The sequence below is a fragment of the Xiphophorus couchianus genome, chromosome 23, assembly GCF_001444195.1.
Source record: "Xiphophorus couchianus chromosome 23, X_couchianus-1.0, whole genome shotgun sequence".
Lineage (NCBI taxonomy): Eukaryota > Metazoa > Chordata > Actinopteri > Cyprinodontiformes > Poeciliidae > Xiphophorus > Xiphophorus couchianus.
In genome coordinates, this window is record NC_040250.1 from 24,169,938 (window position 1) to 24,190,041 (window position 20,104).

The 20,104-nt window shown below is 40.9% G+C and overlaps 2 protein-coding genes across 4 annotated transcripts in view; both read right to left on the reverse strand.

Moving 5' to 3' along the window:
* Window positions 1–1,256: 1,256 nt before the first annotated feature.
* On the reverse strand, window positions 1,257–13,708 carry apool (apolipoprotein O-like). The gene is made up of 11 exons (XM_028008662.1): window positions 13,576–13,708; window positions 10,979–11,077; window positions 10,773–10,898; window positions 9,828–9,882; window positions 8,640–8,738; window positions 5,554–5,645; window positions 5,320–5,430; window positions 3,960–4,161; window positions 3,705–3,860; window positions 3,438–3,572; window positions 1,257–1,776 (listed from the first exon to the last, which is right to left on the reverse strand). The coding sequence occupies exons 1-11, from the start codon at window positions 13,654–13,656 to the stop codon at window positions 1,688–1,690; spliced, it is 1,245 nt and encodes a 414-aa protein (XP_027864463.1). The 5' UTR covers window positions 13,657–13,708; the 3' UTR covers window positions 1,257–1,687.
* A 2,479-nt stretch (window positions 13,709–16,187) lies between these two features.
* Window positions 16,188–20,104, reverse strand: part of LOC114139042 (connector enhancer of kinase suppressor of ras 2) — an 86,087-nt gene continuing 82,170 nt past the window's right edge. For all 3 annotated transcript variants that reach the window (XM_028008659.1, XM_028008660.1, XM_028008661.1), the window contains one exon: window positions 16,188–19,954. In XM_028008659.1, the coding sequence (XP_027864460.1) occupies window positions 19,745–19,954 (210 nt within the window). In that variant the 3' untranslated portion in view covers window positions 16,188–19,744. The remainder of the gene's footprint in view (window positions 19,955–20,104) is intronic.

The window sequence follows — 20,104 nt, forward strand, 5'->3', positions numbered from 1 at the left end:
AATAATTTTAGCAATAAAATCTGGTAAGGAGATTTTACAGGTGCCAAACTAAAACAAAATAAACTTTTTCACCTTTACAACCATAAATCTTACGTGACAGATGATACATCCACCAAGTAGTGTATAACTGTGAAGTGGCAGAAACTGGATAAATGGCTTTTGTTTATTTCTTACAAATAACAATCTGGACAAATATGATGTACGTGTGTTTTCCGACCCATTGAAGCAATATTTGATTTATCTTTTGCTACAATTTTCAGCTGAGTCGCTGGCCCATTCCAGAGCAGAAATATGCCGCGATATATAAACAATAATAGCTCTGGCTGTATGTTTACATTTGCTGAGCTGCTGAAAGATGAACTTTGACCCCAGCCTAAAAACAGCTGCAGCCTCCGAAATGGGTTTCTTCCAGGATGGATTTGTGTTTTGCTCCATCCCTCTTCCCATCAACTCTGACCTGGTAAAGAAAAGCGTCCTCACATCACGGTGCTGGTGCTGCCATGTTTCAGAGTAGACGAGATGTGTCCTGTATAAATAAGGCTGACTGGTTCAGGTCACACGTTTGTTCGGAGTAATTTTTAGCCTATAGACTAACAGCTGCTGGAGGAGGAACAGCTCCTGCTCATTTTGATCATTTTAGATTTTTAAAATTATTTAATATACTCAGTTCTTACTGAGCATATTAAAGTACTTAATATACTTGCACTTTAAACAGTCATAATCAAATTTACAGACTATGGAATTTTTAAATTACTTTATTTTCTGACCTACAAGCTGAACCAGAGTGTCCTTCGAAATCCACTATAATTGTTGGTTTATCACATTAAATCCTAATGACATACATTGAAAAATTATGTCTTAACGTTACAATACTCCAAAAAGTACAAACACTCAATATATGTAGGATTCATGGGAAATATATTCGTATTTAATTACCCAAATAAAATGCACAACTATTTAATTGAAGCGCTAACTTTGTCTCTTTTCCAATCATCTGGTCGAGATTAAAGCCATGAAGGGAGAAAAGAAAATTATCAAAATAAGTTTAAGGTTTTGCCAGGGTCTTTTTCTGGCCTCTGAATGCTCAGAAAATTTTAAAGATATCTTTTAAAAAAAAATAAGAAGAAAAAAAAAAAAGAGACTAATCTAGTGCAATTTTGAGCACAGATTATTGTGTGTCAAAAAAATCTGTTAAATTCATAGAAATACATTCATGTTTTGCAGTGCACTTAAAACAGGACACAATCCAACACGAGTTCACAAAAAAATAAAGATTTATTCTGAGTTCCTTAACCACCCATCTAACAGTGTGAAGCAGCACAAGTCCTCCTTGTAGTCGTCATCGGCCCGTCTGAGAGGAAGATTTAAATGAACAAAAATGGGCTGGATCACAATACATAAACGGCACTTTGCATAATTGGTGGTTGGAAAACTCCTGTACATTTAAACAGAAACTGTTTCCAATGTAATTGTGGGTGGGTTTCTTTTTCCAGGTTTCTCTGTGTTTGTGTACTGAAATTTATCATAACGCAGCGCCGGTGCCAACTTATTCGGACGTGTTCTGTGGAAACGTGGGCAGAGAAAAGAAAAAACAACACAAAAAAAAGAAAACTATGAGAATGGAAACATCTGACGGTGAATCTGTCGAGGTGCGCCGCTTCTGCTCCGCGGCTGAGGCCGGCCCGTCTCAGCTGCGTGTGCTGTACAGGTCTTCGTCTTCGGGGCTGGACTGGCCGAAGTCCATGAGAGCGGGGTCTGGCTGGAAACAGGAGCCCTCTGCAGGGGGGAGAGAGACAGAGAGAGAGAGAGAGACACATGGGAAACGACGGGAAATCTCAGTCACAGGCGCACAGAAAAACGCCACGGAGCGAAATTAGTGAACATTCTGAGAAGAGCTAAACATAGAAGAGCCAAGCCGCAGCATCCTGCAGGCTTATCTCTCATCGTATGAGCTTGAGAAAATGTTGATCGCTGCGTCAGTAACTAGGATGCATAAGTAGAAGCAAGTGGAAAAACTGGTTTTGGTAACAGAATGAGATTTTCTTCTGAATTGTGTGGCCTCACAGGCAGAATGATGCCTACGCAGAATAATGGATACGTCAGCAAACATAAAGGTTTTCAATTAAGTGCATTTATGGGGTTAAATCACTTAGTGAGGAGTCTGAAGGGGAGTTTTTGCCCCCTTATTGTTTATTATCGTCAAAGCAAATGAAAGCATGTGTCAGAGAAAAGAGCGCCTCGCTTTCTGTAGTGAAAACGGCTCCGCTCATTCTTAGAAAGGAAACGGCAGCACCTCGCAAAGGTGACCTTTGAACTTCTACACAGTTTCTCGTCGTGCAATAACGAAGCATCTCGTCTCAGGCCGACACAAACGGGCGCGGGGTCGTCGAGCAGACAGACTGTTGTCAGAAACTTTACGGTGAAAAAGCTTAAAGGTGTGGCATGCATCTGGATTCGACCAGATGTCACGGCCTTCAGGCTAGAAAACAGGAAGCAGTAAAAATAAGAGAAGCAGCAGGCGGAAACAAGGCGACTCTGGAGGAGATGCAGAGACCCACAGCTCAGGTGGGAAAATCTGTCTTCAGGGTCACTATTTAAGAAAAACAAGAAAACGAAAACCAGTAGACATTAGAGATCCTTATTTCGATTGTGCAGTCTTCTAAAAACGGTTCGAATTAGAAAATCTTCATGCAAAAACAATGGTTGCTTTGTTTTTATCATGTAACTTCGTTTTCTGTTCTGTTCTTGATTAAATGAACCTAAATTGAACTGAACATGATATTTAGATTTTTTTTATTCTACACAATCTGATCAAAATTGGCGCAAAGATGCACAGAGACAAATCTTATGCTCAGATTGAAGCCTTTGTGCTTAAATCAGGGGTCCCCAAAGTGGGTCATGGAGGGCCGACATCCTGCATGTTTTAGGTCTCTCCCTGGTGGTACCAACAACCTTCTCAGCATGTCAATGTTCTTCTTAGGCCTCTAATGAACCATCATTGGATCCAGGCGCGTTAAACCAGGGAGAGAACTAAACCATGCAGGATGCAGGCCCTCCAGGACCGACTTTGGTAAAACTGGGTTAGGATGTCCCAGTCAAAGTCCAGATGAAAAATTGTGAAAAGCCTTGAAAAAGTTAGGTTCAGAAATGTTCTCGATCCGTTCAGACCGAGCTAAAAACACTCTCAGTACAAATGCATACATCTTTGAGATTTTTATATATTTTTTTTCTTTATTAAAAGTTAGTGTGCTTTTCTTCCACTGCACAATCACTTTGTGTTTTACTACAACAAAAAAATCCTCCTAAAAACACTAAATATTGTCGCTATAATGAAAAAAACTATTTGAAAGTTTTAAAAACCCCAATTTTTAAATTTTTTTTCCAGCCTGTTTGACGTCATTTCTGCCACAGATCCCAATCAGTGGAGTTAAATCTACCTTCTCTGCTTCCCTCTGCAGGCTGCTGAGGAAGCGGCGCCGTGGCGGGGGTTGAGGTTGGCGTCTCCTCCGCAGCAGGAAGCGACTGCTGCTCCTCCGCCAGCTCAAACTCAGCAGCTGATTCGACGGCGGATGCTGCACAGGAAGGCGAGAATCGAACAAAATGAACAGTTCTTTCTGTCATGCACAGACGCAAGAATCTAAAAGTAGAAAATTTTGGTTGTGTGAAATGAACAAGTCGTCTTCAGAGGCGAGGTTTCTCCTGACCTGATGGCAGGTTTCCTTCAGCCCGCTCGTCCTGGACGGCATCCGCTGGCGTCGCGTCAAGGGAAACATCGTCCGAGGTTTGGTTTCCGTCCGCGGCCGCGTCTTCGGCGGGACGAGACGGCTCTGTTTGCACTGGCTCCGAATGTGCTGACCAACCTGGGCGAGAGAGAGAGAGAAAAACATCACAGTTGCCAGGAGGGTGTAACAAACCGACAGAGACAGACACAGCAGGAGATGGAGGAATAAAAGCCGTGCCTATCTCTGCTGGAGATATTCCTGTAAGCGCCACCGGCGGCTCTTCGGTGACGACCGGCTCGTCACAAACGGGAACGGACTCGGCCGATTCCACCTCTGTCTCCAAAACGGCGGCGCTTTTAGCCAAGAGGTCGAGTGTGGGAAGGTCGGCCGAGGCCTCCTCCTCACGCAGAGTCGACTCTGGATCGGCTTCTGAAAGAGGCTGGGGCGAGAGCAGGAGAATATGAAGAGTTCACACCGCAAAACAATAGCACTACAGATTTATGTTTATGCTTTATCTGGGACATGTTGGGATTAAAAGCCAATCAGGAGACTCCAGAAAATAATAATAATTTGATCAGGCTGGATCTTTTGGCCAACAGAGTCAGCTTTTGATGAAATCTCCACCGGCCATATACAGTGAAGATCCAATTTAGATTCTTTAATGTTCAATTTCCACTGAAAGCAGCGTGAAAAAGTTTTAGATGTGGGCAGGAAGAATCCTCTAGTGGTCTGTATTACAGCACCTCTGACTGAACCTCTGACTGAAAACATTCTGTGGTTGAATGAGAATCTCATGAAGAGGATGAACAGGGATGTTCATAATGTGTTTCATTATAATGACTTGAAGTTCACATAACTACAGCATAATATAGACTATATATGTAATAATACATATAGAAAAAGTGTAACTTTGAATTTATATATGTTTAATTGTTTTGAAACTTCTTTTTTTTATTTCCTTTATTTAACCAGGTAAACTCCATTGAGATCTAGATCTCATTTTCAAGACAACCTGGGCAGACGTCTGCAATGCACATCAACCTGGTTACAAAATAAAACTAATTAATACATATGTATAAAACAATAGAAAGCAATTTAAGAGCAGTGACACGGTTTAATAGAGTCTCATTGCCTGATTTTAAGAACCACTTGAAATAAAGCCAAAATATCCAGCTTGATCAAAAATGCGGCAGCTTTATGGTTTATACAAGACGACAGCCAAAAAAAAAAAAGCGCTTTACTTATTAAACATTAGACAATAAACAGTAAGTCATCATTTTAAAACACATTTTAAAGCAGAAAATAACTTTGCGTAATAAGCACAAAGACCAGGTTCCCCAAAACTACCAATAATCTATGAAAAGGTCAAAGTACAAGTCCAGGAAATGGAATCTGGGCCGCATCACGGCGATGACACACTGGGGATTTTTGTTCAACACATGAAGGAGGGAACCCGGCCAGTGGGAAGCAAGTCGTCCCTTTAAAGGTTGAACCAGAGTTTCTGGTTAAGTCACACTAAATCTACGACTCATTTAAATCCACTCCCCGTTTTAACCCTCGCCTCGATCGACCCGCGTCGTTTCCGACCGTTTCTAACCTGCGGTTGCGACGCGGCAGCCTCTTTGGCGACAGGTTCCCTGGCGGCGAGCAGAGACGACGCGGCGGCGCCGCTCCACTGCCCCGCGGCGTACACCTTCTGTCCCGTCACCTTCAGGGAGCGTGGGAAAGCAGAGGCATTACTTCTTAAAATGACTCCCAAATCCCGACAGTCACAAAAAAAATTTATATATATATATATATATATATATAAACAGACAAAAACAAATGCTACCTTGAGCACAGACACGGCTTGGGCTGGGTAGCACACCGACGCCCCGGCGCTCATCAGACCCAACGGAACCGCTAACCTCTTGAAACGGGAGCCTGGAAAGGTTTTTTATTTTTAGCATGACAAACAAGACTTTGAATGAATGTCTCTCTCTTTTACTAAACATTATTTGATCTAGGCAGTGTTGTGAGACTTATTTGACTCGTATAATTTAGGGTACAGAGAACCTTACTGTTAAATGTTGTTTAACTGGTTGCAGGTTTTTCAGTTTCAGTGATCGGTATCGGCAGCAAAAAACCTGATCGAATATTTGTATACCAACAAATGTTTTACCAAGGGGGCTGAATACTTTTGCTCAGCACTTTTCAGTTTTTTTTATTAGCAAAAAATTGTTTTAATCGTGTGTGTAATTACCTTTATACTTCAAAATTGTATACCACTTTTTGTTCCGATGAAACGTATTTATGTTTGTGGTTGTAAAGTGACCATATGAAGAAAAAGGTGTGAAAACTTTTGTGAGTCACTGTAAATGCATGGATGGACATTTAAGCTGATTAATTTGGAACCGTTTTAGTAACTTCAGTTTTTCAAAAGCATTTCAGTAAATTTCACTATCACTCTTTTTCTGTTGATTTGTGTGTGTGCGTGCGAGCAACACTGGTGTGGTGAGAGACCTTTGCTGTCAAAGAGAGGATTTTGGGAGGCACAGGGAAAGTGCTTGCATCGTTAAGTTTCTTTGTGGCACTCTTGAAATTAACCGTTGGAAAACATGAGCTGCGGATGCGTTGGATATTTCACTTCAGTGTTACATGACGAAAGAAATCCACTCAAGACCGACAGAAAAAAAAAAACCAAGATCAGGACACACGGTAGTTAGTGCTGGATGCAGCCGGTGCTACACATTGTTCAGAGTCTTGGACACTAGGGGGCACCATTGAGTCCTTGGCCTGAAGTTGCAGATGAAGCGATTGGTACGGACCATTCCAGTGTGGTAGTCCGTCACCAGCCAGCATCAGCCACTTCCTCACAGGGATTCCTAGGTAACTGCACTAATGTCTCTAGAGACAGAAACCTAAAAACGTTTTTTGAAGTGTCTCGTAAAAGTAATAACACCCCATGAACCTTCCTATGCTGTGTTTGCGCACATATTTGACATTACAGTCAATAACAATATACATTTAAAGCATTTCACCAGGATTTTTGTGGAATAGTTCAACTCAAATGTATAGTCTAAAGTTAATGGAGACCTATTGTGAGTTATGATAGGTCTATGGGCTACACAAAACATTTAGATAATGAGATTTTAGTCTGCTCTGTTCTCTGGATTTTGAGCTGTTCTATGGCGTCCTGTCACTTTAAATCCAAATAAGCCCAACTCAGCATTCACACTTGCACTTAAAAATGGTCGCAAACAGATGCTTAATTATACAACCGCACATCTTTGAAAAGCAGAAGTAGAGCCTCCTGCACAGACAACACTAATGCGGCAAGTTGTTTTTGAACGTCAAGTCGACAACAAAACTCTTGTGTTTTCCAGCAGCCATTGTACAGCGCATACAGCGGTAAAACCAGCTGACTGAGGCTGCCGCCACATGTGGCCTTAACTATCGGGAAGTTATTTTCTAGAAATTGAAAAAGGATTATGGCCCGCCCCCAAAAAAGTCTGGGTGTTTTTCTTCTTACAGTGCTTGGGTTGTTTCTTTTCTTTCTTTTTTTCTGAAGCAGCAGAAACCCGAATGGAAGTACAAAAATTTGCATTATGCAAAATGGGATTTTCGCATAATAGATCCCCTTCCAGCAAAAACGTTGCCTGGTATGAAAATATATTACAAATAAAATTTTGCTCTGACAGGCCTAAAAAAAAAAAATCCAATCTGTTCAGAGGATTATTAGGGAAAATGAATGAACAAAATACCTGATAAAGACTAAGAAACACAGCAGAGAGGAGAAGTTAAAAGCCGGGTTAGTTTTTAACTCGCATAGCAGAACTGCAAACAAGAGGCGATTGGGTCGGTTCCGCTTTCTGCCGGTTTCGACGAAAACGTCTCACACACACTTTGTTCGACAAAGCAGGGATCATTTCAAAGACGTTGTTTTTAACAAGCCTTCCTCCTCACATCCTGTCTGAAACCAGCCCGCCTGCTGGAGACCTTTTCAAGGATGGAAACTTAGTTCTTGTTTAAACGACTCGTATTGAAGCAACGTTCTTCAGGAAGAAATGATGGGGAAAGAAAAAATGTAAAAATCCCAAACGTTTCGGTGAAAACTAAAGCAGAGACACAACAGGTGATCAGAAGAGGATCAATGACGAACGAGGAAGAGTCGCATTTTCTGAATCTGCTTCAAATCAAGGTGTGAAATCAGGCTGGGCAGCCAAAACACCGGCTGAACAACTGGAACACGATAAATGGCATTAAAGGACAAAAAACAGCCATAAAATAAAGGTTCCGGTCTAAATGTTCGCTTTGCAGACAGAAATCTGAAAGGTGCGGTGTGCATTTCTATTCGTGGTCTGAAATCGTTCCCCGTTGTTTACGTCTCTTGAGAAATATTTTCCCAAAGTCTTGCCACAGATTCCCACTTACTCAGATTTAGTTACGGTCTTTGACTAGGCCGAGTAGGCTTCAATCTGAACCACGTGTGTCAAAACACGAGGCCCGGAGGCCAAAATCCGGTCCACTGTAAGTTTTTACAAGGCCCTCTAGATGCTTTGCTCTCTTTAGAAAATCAGAAGTGATGAGCAGGAGGACGTAGCGTTTTTCCTGGAAAACACGTTTTAAGTGAAACTCCAAGGTGGCTGAGAGGAATCAGCTCTGGCACCGTTTCTGATCTCACATCCGCTTTGGTGGGAGAGCAAAAAAAATCTATATACATATATGAGTAAAAGCCTGTATTTTTATCCTGTCAAGTATACTTTAATACTTCTGTCTTCAACAGTTCAAGATGGAAAACGAATGGCGGCTTTGGAAAAAGAAGCTGTTCAAGTCATCGCAGGAACTCGGACCAGAAAACCCGCCGACCACTGATGATATAACCGTTTTCTACTATTTTAAAAACACTCGTGGTGCGGAAACGGGAAACCACGTCACCTTTTCTCGCCAAGAACATGCCCAGCAGGCCAGCCATGGTGACGGTTCCGAACCTGGGCAGAAAACCTGGAGGAGGGTCTATCAAGTAGTAATAAACATCTAGAAAACATAAACAGAGACAGTTTAAAAAAGATGCATTACTCAAACTCCTTACTCATAAACTCAACTAGCAGCAAAAAAAGAAACGAAATCTAGTTTTGTTGATTGAATGCAGCTGTCTTAGAACACAAACATAAACAATCAGAACAAAATATAACTAATATTTCAGCTGGTTTCTGCAAATTCAGCATAAAATGCAGCTTTAAACCTCTGCTGTGGTTAACCCCTTCATGACCAGCATCTTTAGCACTTAGAGCAGCTCCACTCTGTTATGACTCGCTTTAGGAATGTCAGGCCTCTAGTCATGAGCGAACGCCTGCAGGTGACTGTGACGGCCACTTGGGCACAGGCTGAAAAAAAAACTAAAAAAGCTAGCTTGCCAGCTAGGAAGGATTTATCAGCAGCTAGTTAGCGGTAGCCGCAAGCACCTCGAATGTCAGAGAACACAATGGAGATGTGTGGATGCGACTCAAACTTTTGCCTTACAGAAAAGAAGAAAAAAAACTACATCTATGGGATGAAATAATCCTCCCAAGACCTGTGATTAATGTCTTTCAGCCCAACTAAAAAAAGAAAAGAAAAAGAATTTAAGACATTTTACAGCCTTGATTTTAAAAAAAAAATTTTTTTTTTAAATGAATTTAAGACTTTTTAAGGAACTTATCCTTCAACTTTGACCTCAAAAACTCTCTGACTGCATCTCTGTGAAGATTCGGGGTTTTTCCTTCCTTGTTGTCGTTTCCTGCATGGATGTCATCTCTTCTCTAAACGTTTTGGACATTTCTCTTGCCTTAGCCACATTTTAACCAGGTAATAAAGCACCAGTCCATGTTTTGATGCAACCGTTGAAACTCTTTACTATACACACTTATAAAGGAGAATGTGCTATAATGAGGAATAAATGAGTAAACTGTTTGGTTTCAACAATTTTGGATTTTGCCAACAAACCTAATTTGCAGTGAGACTCAAAAATCCTGCTTTGTTCACCAAACTGGAACAACTACCAACGCATAACTACATGAGATGATTTGTTACAAATGACTCCAGAAAGTGTGTAATTTAAGTGTTTTGTGCCTTCTGTTAACTTACCCTCTCCTGCATGGTAAAGATTAACACCACCCCGTTTTACAGAGACACAGGCACCCTGTACGGAGAAATAAAACACTATAAAAAGGTTATCAAGAACACGGAATTGAAACAGACAGATATCAATCTGTGTCGGGGTTTTTTTTTTTTTTTTTTGGTCTTTTTGTTCAGCTCTTTCACAGAATCAAACTGTCAAATCTCCCTGCTGTTAACACAACAACAGCCGTGAACAGCAAAAAAAAAAAAAAAAAGAGCACTATTTCCTGTTGAACTCCTGGTGCGCTCTGCAAACGTCATACCTGCACTTAGCACTTGCAGCTTCGTGGGATGGAGCGCTAACCGCGAGCAAGAGGAACAGAAATTAAAAAAAAAATTTAAAAAAATCAAATCTAGAGAAGGTGCCAAGGCTGCAAGGTGCAAGATACGAAGCCTTCAGTGTGCATAAGACTAATATGAAACTATCATTTAACACCTGCTATGAACATGAAGGAGTCTTTATGAATGTTTAAGACTGTTGTCATGAAGTGTCAATGTATAAATAGTGACACCTTTAATGCCAAGTTGCTTTAAAAGTTGCATTAAAAAGTCCATTAAAAGTGCCAACTTTGTGTTATTTGGTAAATAATGACTCTTTAATGCAAAGTTGGCACTTTTAATGGACATTTAAAGCAACTTTTCATTCAAAAGTGTCATTATTGTTGGCCATTTTCATCTTTATAATGGAAGAATCCAGCTGTTAAGGAAGAAGAATTGGATTCTTTTTTCCAGAAGAAGTTCAGCTCTAAATTTAGGGTCAAACAGTTGAACTCTAACTTTTTGAGAGTTCTGCAGGTCCACCAAAAAATTCTTGAGGTGGAGAAAATCTTCCCTCTTTCTCCACATCAACACTGTTTGCCTGGATGTTTCCTGCTATATTCTACATTATATAGCAAGAAACAGCAAAAGTACCTTCACAGCTCGGACAGCGGGCAAAACGCTCTCCCTGGTCGCCATTAGCCCTCTCTCGACAAGTCCTGGACTTTCTGGAACGACCGTAGGTGGGCCAGCGCCGAGCAGCGGTGCGTAGACGTTCAGCTGGAGAGACATGGCGAGTTGAGACAAAGCACAGCGAGCGACACCGCCTCAAGGTGATGCTGCGGGACAGCCAGCCGTACCCTGTCTCGAGAAACCAGCCCGTCCGCGGGAGCTTCCCTCACCGTGTACACGCGGATGGAGGCGATTCCCAGCACCGTGGGGACGGCCACCAACGCCACCTGGAGAGGGGGGAAAATGATTAAACATTTTCTTCTTTTTTTGGAAATGCAGCACTTTGCAGCTTAATGCGGCAGCAGCTGTTGTTATCTCTGAAAGACGAGCGACTGCTGTGATGTCTGAGTGGAAAAGGAAGACGGTAGGGGGTGGCAGAGACCGGGGGGCTGCTGAGACAGAGGGGCACAAACATTTCATCCAATCAGAAGCAAGCTGCACTCTGTACATGCTCAGCTGGAGTCAATCTAACTCGTACATGAACAAATTGCACAATTAGACGTTATTTCTTTAGTCTAATTTTGTTTCACAACAGCACATTTTACAATACTGAAAGGTTCAGTTGAACGTTCATAATAAAGGGCTGTGAAACAACGGCACCAGGTCGCGCTGAAGCATCTCCCAGAACCGTCCCACGTTGTCGTATTTTTGTACACAAAACCTGATAAGCGTTCTTTGAGATTCTGAATGAATTGTTTAAAAAAAAAAAAAAAAAGGCAAAATGACACACTTTGAACTTCAAGATTTTACCATGGAAACGCCTCTCTTTGTGTAAAAAAAATTAAAATTGCTTGTGCAAAGAAGAGAACATCAAAACAAACTGCAAACTTTGATCAGCTTCACATCCCTTGTTCTGCAGGCCAGTTTCCCCCTTGTGGGTGTTTTCTAGGTCAGCCGCGGTTTGCAGGCTGCTCTTCTTCGCGTTTTGTTTCTGCTGTCTAACGCTTGCGACACAATAAGAAGAAGAAAAAAAAATCGAAAGTCAGATTCTCATGCCAATGGGAAAAAATGATTCACAGGTGTTGCAGGGTGTAGAAGGTGAGGTTTCATGGTGGATGATGATCTCAGGGAAGCGTGACGGTGTTTTAGAAACCACAGAATATTACAAGCTCTCTTCTTTATCTGCCTTCTCTTCTGAAAATTGTAATTAATATTTTGTCTTTGAAGTGTCTTTGAATTTTTGGGAACACATCAGCATTTAGAATATGGACCTCTGAATCAACAATAAGCCTGTGTCGAGGCATACAACGGTTTTAAAGAGTTACATTTTCAAAACTGTCCCAATCGCCTGTCATCCTGTTTCCAGCCATTCAAAATCTTTTCGATGAGACGTCAAAGAAAATGTCAGACTATTTGGAAACCTAGATGAAAACATCGCTGCCTAAGCCTGCCTCAAAACAAAATACATCAATTAATCGCATTACATATTAAAACAAGCACAATAATTTCCATTTGCGTGATTGTTTTTTCTTGTGTCTCGGGTGTGACGAAAGGTTTAAGTCTGGTGCTTTGGTTCCAACTAAGCACCTTTATTAAAGTGCAGTTTTGTTTACAGAGACTTCAATGTCCACTATATTTGCTGTTTGGGTTGTTTTATTTTATTTCTTGTACTTAAAATGTGCTAAATGTTCATTTGAAATGAAAGTTTATTGATCTTTGACAGAATGTAGTTGCATTACTATGCCATTTCTTGAGAAGAATCTCAAAACAACAATATTATTGTTTTATCTCAAAACCTTCGTCCAGCAAAATTTGACATTCTGACAGGCCTTCCTAATACAACAACTCTGTTTTAAATCTACTAAACCTTTGTTGAATACGATAGCTAAATTTAAGAGTTGCGTAAATACGTAAGAAGAGTCATGTTTATATCGTGGTGTGGTAGTATGGAGGGGATTTACCTGTGTGAGCACACCTGCATATATGTGTATGAATCATTAATGTAACAGCAGCTTATAAGAATTTAGTTTTCAAAAATCTTAGTTTTGACTCCCAAACAAGAAATCAAATATTTTTAGCTTAAAAATCAACAGAGGCTTTATCTAATTAGATTTAGTTATTTATAACTGTTTAATTATTTTTGAAAAATAATTAAATCCAGCGTTTCTTAAGAATTCTGTTTGCTGAAAACGGAAATGCTCAAAGGTTGTGTTTAAGGTCCCTTAGTATAAGCAAAATCGCAGGTGAAACTACATAGTGTCTTTTACAGACCGTATGCACGCAACCTGTATCTGACTTTGGTTTATGTATCCTTTTATTAGAATTAAAGCTAGCTTAAGAACTGTAAACAGTAAATCATTTCTGTTGGTAAAAGCCCTGACGTCACATAGTGACAGCATTAAAAAAAAAAAATGTAAACAATCGTTTGCTTTTGTTTTTTGTTTCATTTTAGCCAGGCAGACGGCTACTAAAGGTATTCCTAATGTTACCGTAAAAGGGGACATAAAGTCGCAGAAACAAATATGAAGCTCTGGCAGCTGTCACGGGTGTCTGAAAGGGATCTAATGCAGGAATATCATCCGCTTAAACCGACACTTATCCAGCGAAGCTGAGTTAGCATCGGCAGTTACAGTCCAGCACCAACAGCAGCTGGAAGGTGACAGTCACATTAAAAGCTCATTTAAAGCTCAATACAGGACTACTATAGCACATGACGCATGCGTTCATTGAAAATACACGGTTAAAACAATGAAAAACGTCCAAATAAATCACGTTAAACTTTCACCTTGGCCGCCATGACAGCGATCCTCCCTCTTCTTCGTCCAATTGAAACCTTCGCTGCTTTGAAACGGTCAGCTCCCGCCATCTACTGGACAGAGGTTGCACCTGCAGCTTGGGTGGGCGATCTTGAGGATTTTTTTTTACAACCCAGTCTGTTATTTCTAGGCACATTTACTGACGTCGCGGCACCGCAGCACCGTCGAGTGTCACTGTACAGTTAAATTATTTCATTAATTCAATTCAATAGACACATATTACCTATATTATTTACACAGAGTGATATTTCAGGCATTCATTTACGTTAATTTTGATTATTTTTAGATAATAGCGAATGAAACTCCAAACTTCGATTTCTCAGAAAATATGAATATGGTGTCAAGATAAATATCATTAAGGTTATTGTCCATAAATACACGAGGAAGACTCGTGTCAAAATTCTCCTCAAAATGGGTGAACCATAATAGATCCTTATTAATTAAACTGGCAGTCGGCTGTTTGGTATCCAAACATGTTAGTGTTTGGAAGAAAAAAGCTTGGCAAAAAATATAAAATAAAAGAATTATGTATAAACAACGGGGATAAAAGGCATCATTAAAATAATGCTGAAGCAAAGCCCATAATATCCATGGCATAATGCAACAACTGTTAAGCTACCGTTGAATCCCAGACAGCATCTGTCTGCCTGGGCAAAGGAGAAATGGACTGTGCTTCTGCTCATTGGTCACCAGGCTTATATTTTATGAAAAGCTGTTTGGTATTTACAGATCGTTGTGGCAGAGTTTGGAGAAAGAGTGGAGAGGAACAAACAACAAACCTGCTTGAGTCCCAGCATGAACTTTCCAGTCAGTGGTGGTAATTCCCTCTGCTGTCATCCACGAAATCTGGAGCTCTGGATGCCTCTGCTGATAAACTTTACAGACATACATGCAGATTTCATTTCCCAGCAGAGTTACCTCCCCAGTATGGATTATTATTTTTTTTTTTTGTGACATTATATCTTTATGATTGGATGCTGCTTCTAAGTTATCAATTAGCAGTGCCAATGGCTGTGAATCCGCACTTCTGGGCCTTCTGGCCATTTTACTGCCATGCAACATGTCTCTTTAAGAAGACTTCAATTACCTTTTTTTCCCCACCTGTCTTATAGCAACGTAAATCTCTGGATGTATCTGAACCTAAGTGCCAGTCAGTTTTTAAAGAAAGGTTAGATATGATATAAAATAAGCACCATAAATAAACGTTAGTCTCCTCTTTCACCGTCTGAACGCAGGTTAGTCCCTTACACACACATACAGTAGTGCTTGGCACCTTCCTGTACTGCCAAAAGTACCAACACCTGCTTTAATGACTGTGATGTCACTATTTTTCATTGGCCAGCAAACTTACCAAACCAAAAACCCAATAGAGAATTTACAAGGTATTACTATCAAGAAGAAGAGATGTCTGAGCCAATAATGGCGGATTGCCTCCATGCTATGCTGGATCGATACAGTAATTCATGCCAAAGGAGCCCCACCAAAGATGCATATAATCAGTACACTGAATAAATGTTTTCCATACCGCATCATTCTAGGGTCATCTTTTTTGTTGTTAGTTTTATGATTTATGCATTTGCTTTTATTAGTTGGAAGCCACAATCGTCAATAATAACAAAAATAAGTGGTTAAAATACGATACATCTCAGAGCATCATGGACCTATAATGCACAAGTGTCACATTTTTACTGGAATAATTATGTAATTTTCCCATTTCTGACGTTGAAACCCGCATACTCGCTTTACAAGAACACTACCAATGCATCAGACACAGAAAGAAACAGCAGCTCATAGTGCAGAGGATTCAGTTTATTGAAGTCAAAGTTTAACAACTTAGGTTTACAATCTGTATTTTCTGTAATATATATATATATATATATTTATATTTATATATATTTATGTACTTTCATATATATGAAATCAAAAAAGGCTACTTTAGGAAGAATAAATGTCATTTTTCTTTCTTTTTAATATCTTTAGTCAGTTGAATGTACAGAATAACAGTAAGCTAATATTATCCTTGAAAAAGAGCAATATGTTCCTTTTTTTTTAATGTCGCAGTGCAACTTACATCTTACACACCTGTGCAATGTACCATAAGGTGTACACCCCTGAAAGAACACACAGTGGAATCTCCCTTTTCAGCCTGTTTCTGCAGGTCCACACACACACACACACACACACAAAACAAAACCCTTAAAAAAATCCGGGAGGGGCAACACAATCAGTGTGTACAAGCAAACCGCTCTCAGAACTCCTTCATCTACAGTATGTCTACAGTTTGAGCTGGAGAGAGAAGACTTCGTACGACAAATCGAAGAGCGTGAAACTGCATCGCAGCTTGTTCGACGGCCGCAGGCGTGTGTGTGTGTGTGTGTGTGTGTGTGTGTGTGTGTGTGTGCGTGCGTGTGTGTGTGTGTGTGTGTGTGTGCGTGCGAGCAACACTGGTGTGGTGAGAGACCTTTGCTGTCAAAGAGAGGATTTTGGGAGGCACAGGGAAAGTGCTTGCATCGTTAAGTTTCTTTGTGGCACTCTTGAAATTAACCGTTGGAAAACATGAGCTGCGGATGCGTTGGATATTTCACTTCAGTGTTACATGACGAAAGAAATCCACTCAAGACCGACAGAAAAAAAAAACCAAGATCAGGACACACGGTAGTTAGTGCTGGATGCAGCCGGTGCTACACATTGTTCAGAGTCTTGGACACTAGGGGGCACCATTGAGTCCTTGGCCTGAAGTTGCAGATGAAGCGATTGGTACGGACCATTCCAGTGTGGTAGTCCGTCACCAGCCAGCATCAGCCACTTCCTCACAGGGATTCCTAGGTAACTGCACTAATGTCTCTAGAGACAGAAACCTAAAAACGTTTTTTGAAGTGTCTCGTAAAAGTAATAACACCCCATGAACCTTCCTATGCTGTGTTTGCGCACATATTTGACATTACAGTCAATAACAATATACATTTAAAGCATTTCACCAGGATTTTTGTGGAATAGTTCAACTCAAATGTATAGTCTAAAGTTAATGGAGACCTATTGTGAGTTATGATAGGTCTATGGGCTACACAAAACATTTAGATAATGAGATTTTAGTCTGCTCTGTTCTCAGGATTTTGAGCTGTTCTATGGCGTCCTGTCACTTTAAATCCAAATAAGCCCAACTCAGCATTCACACAGCAGCCATTGTAAAGCGCATACAGCGGTAAAACCAGCTGACTGGAGCTGCCGCTACATGTGGCCTTAACTATCGGGAAGTTATTTTCCAGAAATTGAAAAAGGATTATTGCCCCCAAAAAAGTCTGGGTGTTTTTCTTTTTACAGTGCTTGGGTTGTTTCATTTTCTTTCTTTTTTTTAGAAGCAGCAGAGACCCGAATGGAAGTACAAAAATTTGCACTATGCATAACGGGAATTTCGCATAATAGATCCCCTTCCAGCAAAAACGTTGCCTGGTATGAAAATATATTACAAATAAATTTTTGCTCCGACAGGCCTAAAAAAATAATCCAATCTGTTCAGAGGATTATTAGGGAAAATGAATGAACAAAATGCCTGATAAAGACTAAGAAACACAGCAGAGAGGCCAGAAATAAAGTGCAGGAGAAGTTAAAAGCTGGGTTAGTTTTTAACTCGCGTAGCAGAACTGTAAAGCCACCGAGACACGGCCGGCGAGGAGAGCGTTGATAGAGGAAGCAGCGGAGAGGCCCGTGGTAAATGACGATGATATGAAACATATTTATCTCAAGATCCAGAAGAGTCCTACCCAACAGACCTCATGGTGAAACTGCGGCAAAGTGTTGACTTATGAGGGACGAACACGAAAGCATGCCGTGTTTTTCAGATATTATTTGTAAAAAAAAAAAAAAGAAGAATGAAAACTATATTCAACTATTTCTTTTAAGCAACAGAGGGATTAAAAATAGAACAGGGTCTCAATTTTTGGGGGACCCCACAGACTTTTCATTTCTTTTATTAAATGCATGTTTTCCATTGTACTTTATATGAAATTCAAAGACCAAAATAAGGTGAATTGTATTAATATTTGGGTTTTGTTTATGACTCTAAACAATAATTAAGTATGTGAAAAGCTTAAAGTTATGGAGCTTTGTATTTAGGGGAGAATAACATGGGATTACTGCTCAGCGGATGTATTAAACCTACCATGCATCAATTCATACCCGCCTGTTTATAGGATACCTATAATACCTATTAATGTATTAGTGTATTTGCATTAGTAGAAGAGTTTATTTGTGGTGGATTTGGCGCCAAAACGGGCTCCGGCCCAGGGGCCCGCATCCTTTTAAATCCGGCCCTGGCTCTGTTACATAAAATCCTAATTAAATACAGCGAAGTTTGAGGAATTAATGAGACAAATTCAGAGTATGTTTATGGGCTGTGAATACTTCCAGGAGACACTGCAGACGAACCAAAAAACAACAAACTGAAACCGTCCGCTTGAGTACGAAATTCAACAACTGCATTATGAAAGAGCTGAGCAGCAAAAAGAAATATCACCTTCGGATGTACAGTGTGTGTCTTTAAACCGTATGCAATGAAAGAAAGATTTTGAAAATATACGCTATTAAAAAAAAAAAACCCCCAACAAAAAACGTACTTTTTTGCATGTACCATGCGCTACAAGACTAATAAATAAAAAAGGAAGAAAAATAATCCACAGTATTTTTACCCTGTCCCACTCTGACCAGTTCCAGACCTTTCCTCGTGCAACGCATCGCAGAGAAATGGGCCAGCTGTGAGCTGAGCCGGTACGACCGCTGCCGAGCGCCCTGTGTAAAGAGGAGGGTGGAGGGTGGAGGGCGGGGCACTGCAAAAAACCTTGGCATAGAATACATCTTACTTTACATTATATCTATGACACAAAAACGTAAATAGATTTATATATTCTCCTCTAGGCTTAAATATATCTGCAGACTGTACACGAATCGTTAGCAAATGAGACGGCAAACGCTTTTTACCTGATATCTGAACAGCAATGGGAAGGAGGCCGATGAGACGGAGACCCTGTGATGCAGCCGATGGGACACAGAGATACAGAAAGTGCATTCTTTGTAGTGAGTGACTTCTTTGAAAAGAGAACTCCTTTGCTCTTGCATTGAGTGGAAAAAAAAAAAAAAAGGTAAAAAAAAAAGAAAAAGGAAAAAGAAAAACAAAAGTAGTCTTGCACCCACACTAATAGAAACACCGTCTCTCTCCGCTACCTCTAGAAGCGTATCACAGTGGTAGTGGAACTCAAACATTTACATCAGTATTCACATTTACACAAGTCTTTTTGAGAACTATTAGATAGGGGGAAGAGGGGGAGAAGAAGGAGAACAAAGAAATCAGAAGGTGCAAAAAAAACGGGATTGCATTTGAACAGAGGAGCCTCCTTCTGCAAGGACGTCTGAACACTTCACAGTTTAAAGGAGCGTGCTTTGTGGCCGGCACAGTTGTTGCTTGATGCTTAATTTCATGGGTTCCCAGAGAAACAGCTTTAAGAAAAAAATAAAAATAAATATAGAAACGGCGTTTCTATATTTATTCCTGTTCTCACAATTTCCCACGAGAGATCAGCCTGAAATAACAGCGGTTTCCCTGTAAATCAACGAGATATGCAATGAGAAGTAAAGAAAACAATTTTTAGAGAAAGGGGGAGAACTGGTGGCTCTGGGTGCAAAGTTCGTCAGTAGAAAAGTACAGTGCTGTGGTGAAAAGGTTTCTCGTCTGTATTGCTGCTACATAGCCTCCCCCCGTCCTCTAACATCGACAACAAAAACAAACAAAAAAAAACACAAAGAAACAAAACATGGGCTCAAAGTCTCCCTTTTTTTGTTGTTTTCCTGTTTTGCTCGACAAGCGTGTGGACTTTAGGTGAGTTCCATAGACAAAGGAAGATTAATGCTTTCTGTTCAGGCATGCAATAGGCACCCTGTGTGGGGGGAGGGTCCTCGTGATTATCAAAAGTTCATCCACGCACCTCTCAGACTGCTCCCCCCCCCCTTCTGTGATATTTACACATCTTACAAAGTCTGTCCCCGTGTTGGTGTGTGAGTGCGTGCTCGGAGTCGTGACGGGACCACGGGAGGCTCTCCGGGCCGAGAGTTGGGGTTTCGCGCGTCGGCTGCCCCGTGCCGCACACCTCACACGTGCGTCTCGATGAAGGAGTGCGTGTGGGTCATGAGGGGCGCGCCCATCGGGGAGAGGTCATCCTGGCCGTTGGTGCCAGGGCTGAGCTGGCAGATTTCGGCGTAGAGCTCGCTGTGCCACTGCTTCCACTCTCTGAAGGTCTGGGAGCAGAGCGTGGGGTCCTCGAGAAGGGCGCAGATCACTTCCAGCTCAGACTCTTTGGCCTGCAGGACCAAAGAGACACCAACAAGATGGAACTCGTCTTGAAATGTAAAACAATTTAAAGCTTTTTAGATGAAGTCATTGAATCAGATTTAATAGATTTATCATTCGACTTGTGCCTTAGGTCGGACCTGATAGTGACCAAAGCTCGC

Excerpts from the sequence above, each read along its gene's own strand:
- apool (XM_028008662.1), bottom strand. The coding sequence starts at position 13,656 with ATGGCGGGAGCTGACCGTTTCAAAGCAGCGAAGGTTTCAATTGGACGA. Across the intron at positions 11,078-13,575 it reads TCGCTGTCATGGCGGCCAAG|GTGGCGTTGGTGGCCGTCCC; the intron begins GTGAAAGTTTAA and ends CCCCCTCTCCAG. Across the intron at positions 10,899-10,978 it reads GGCTGGTTTCTCGAGACAGG|CTGAACGTCTACGCACCGCT; the intron begins GTACGGCTGGCT and ends ATGTCTCTCCAG.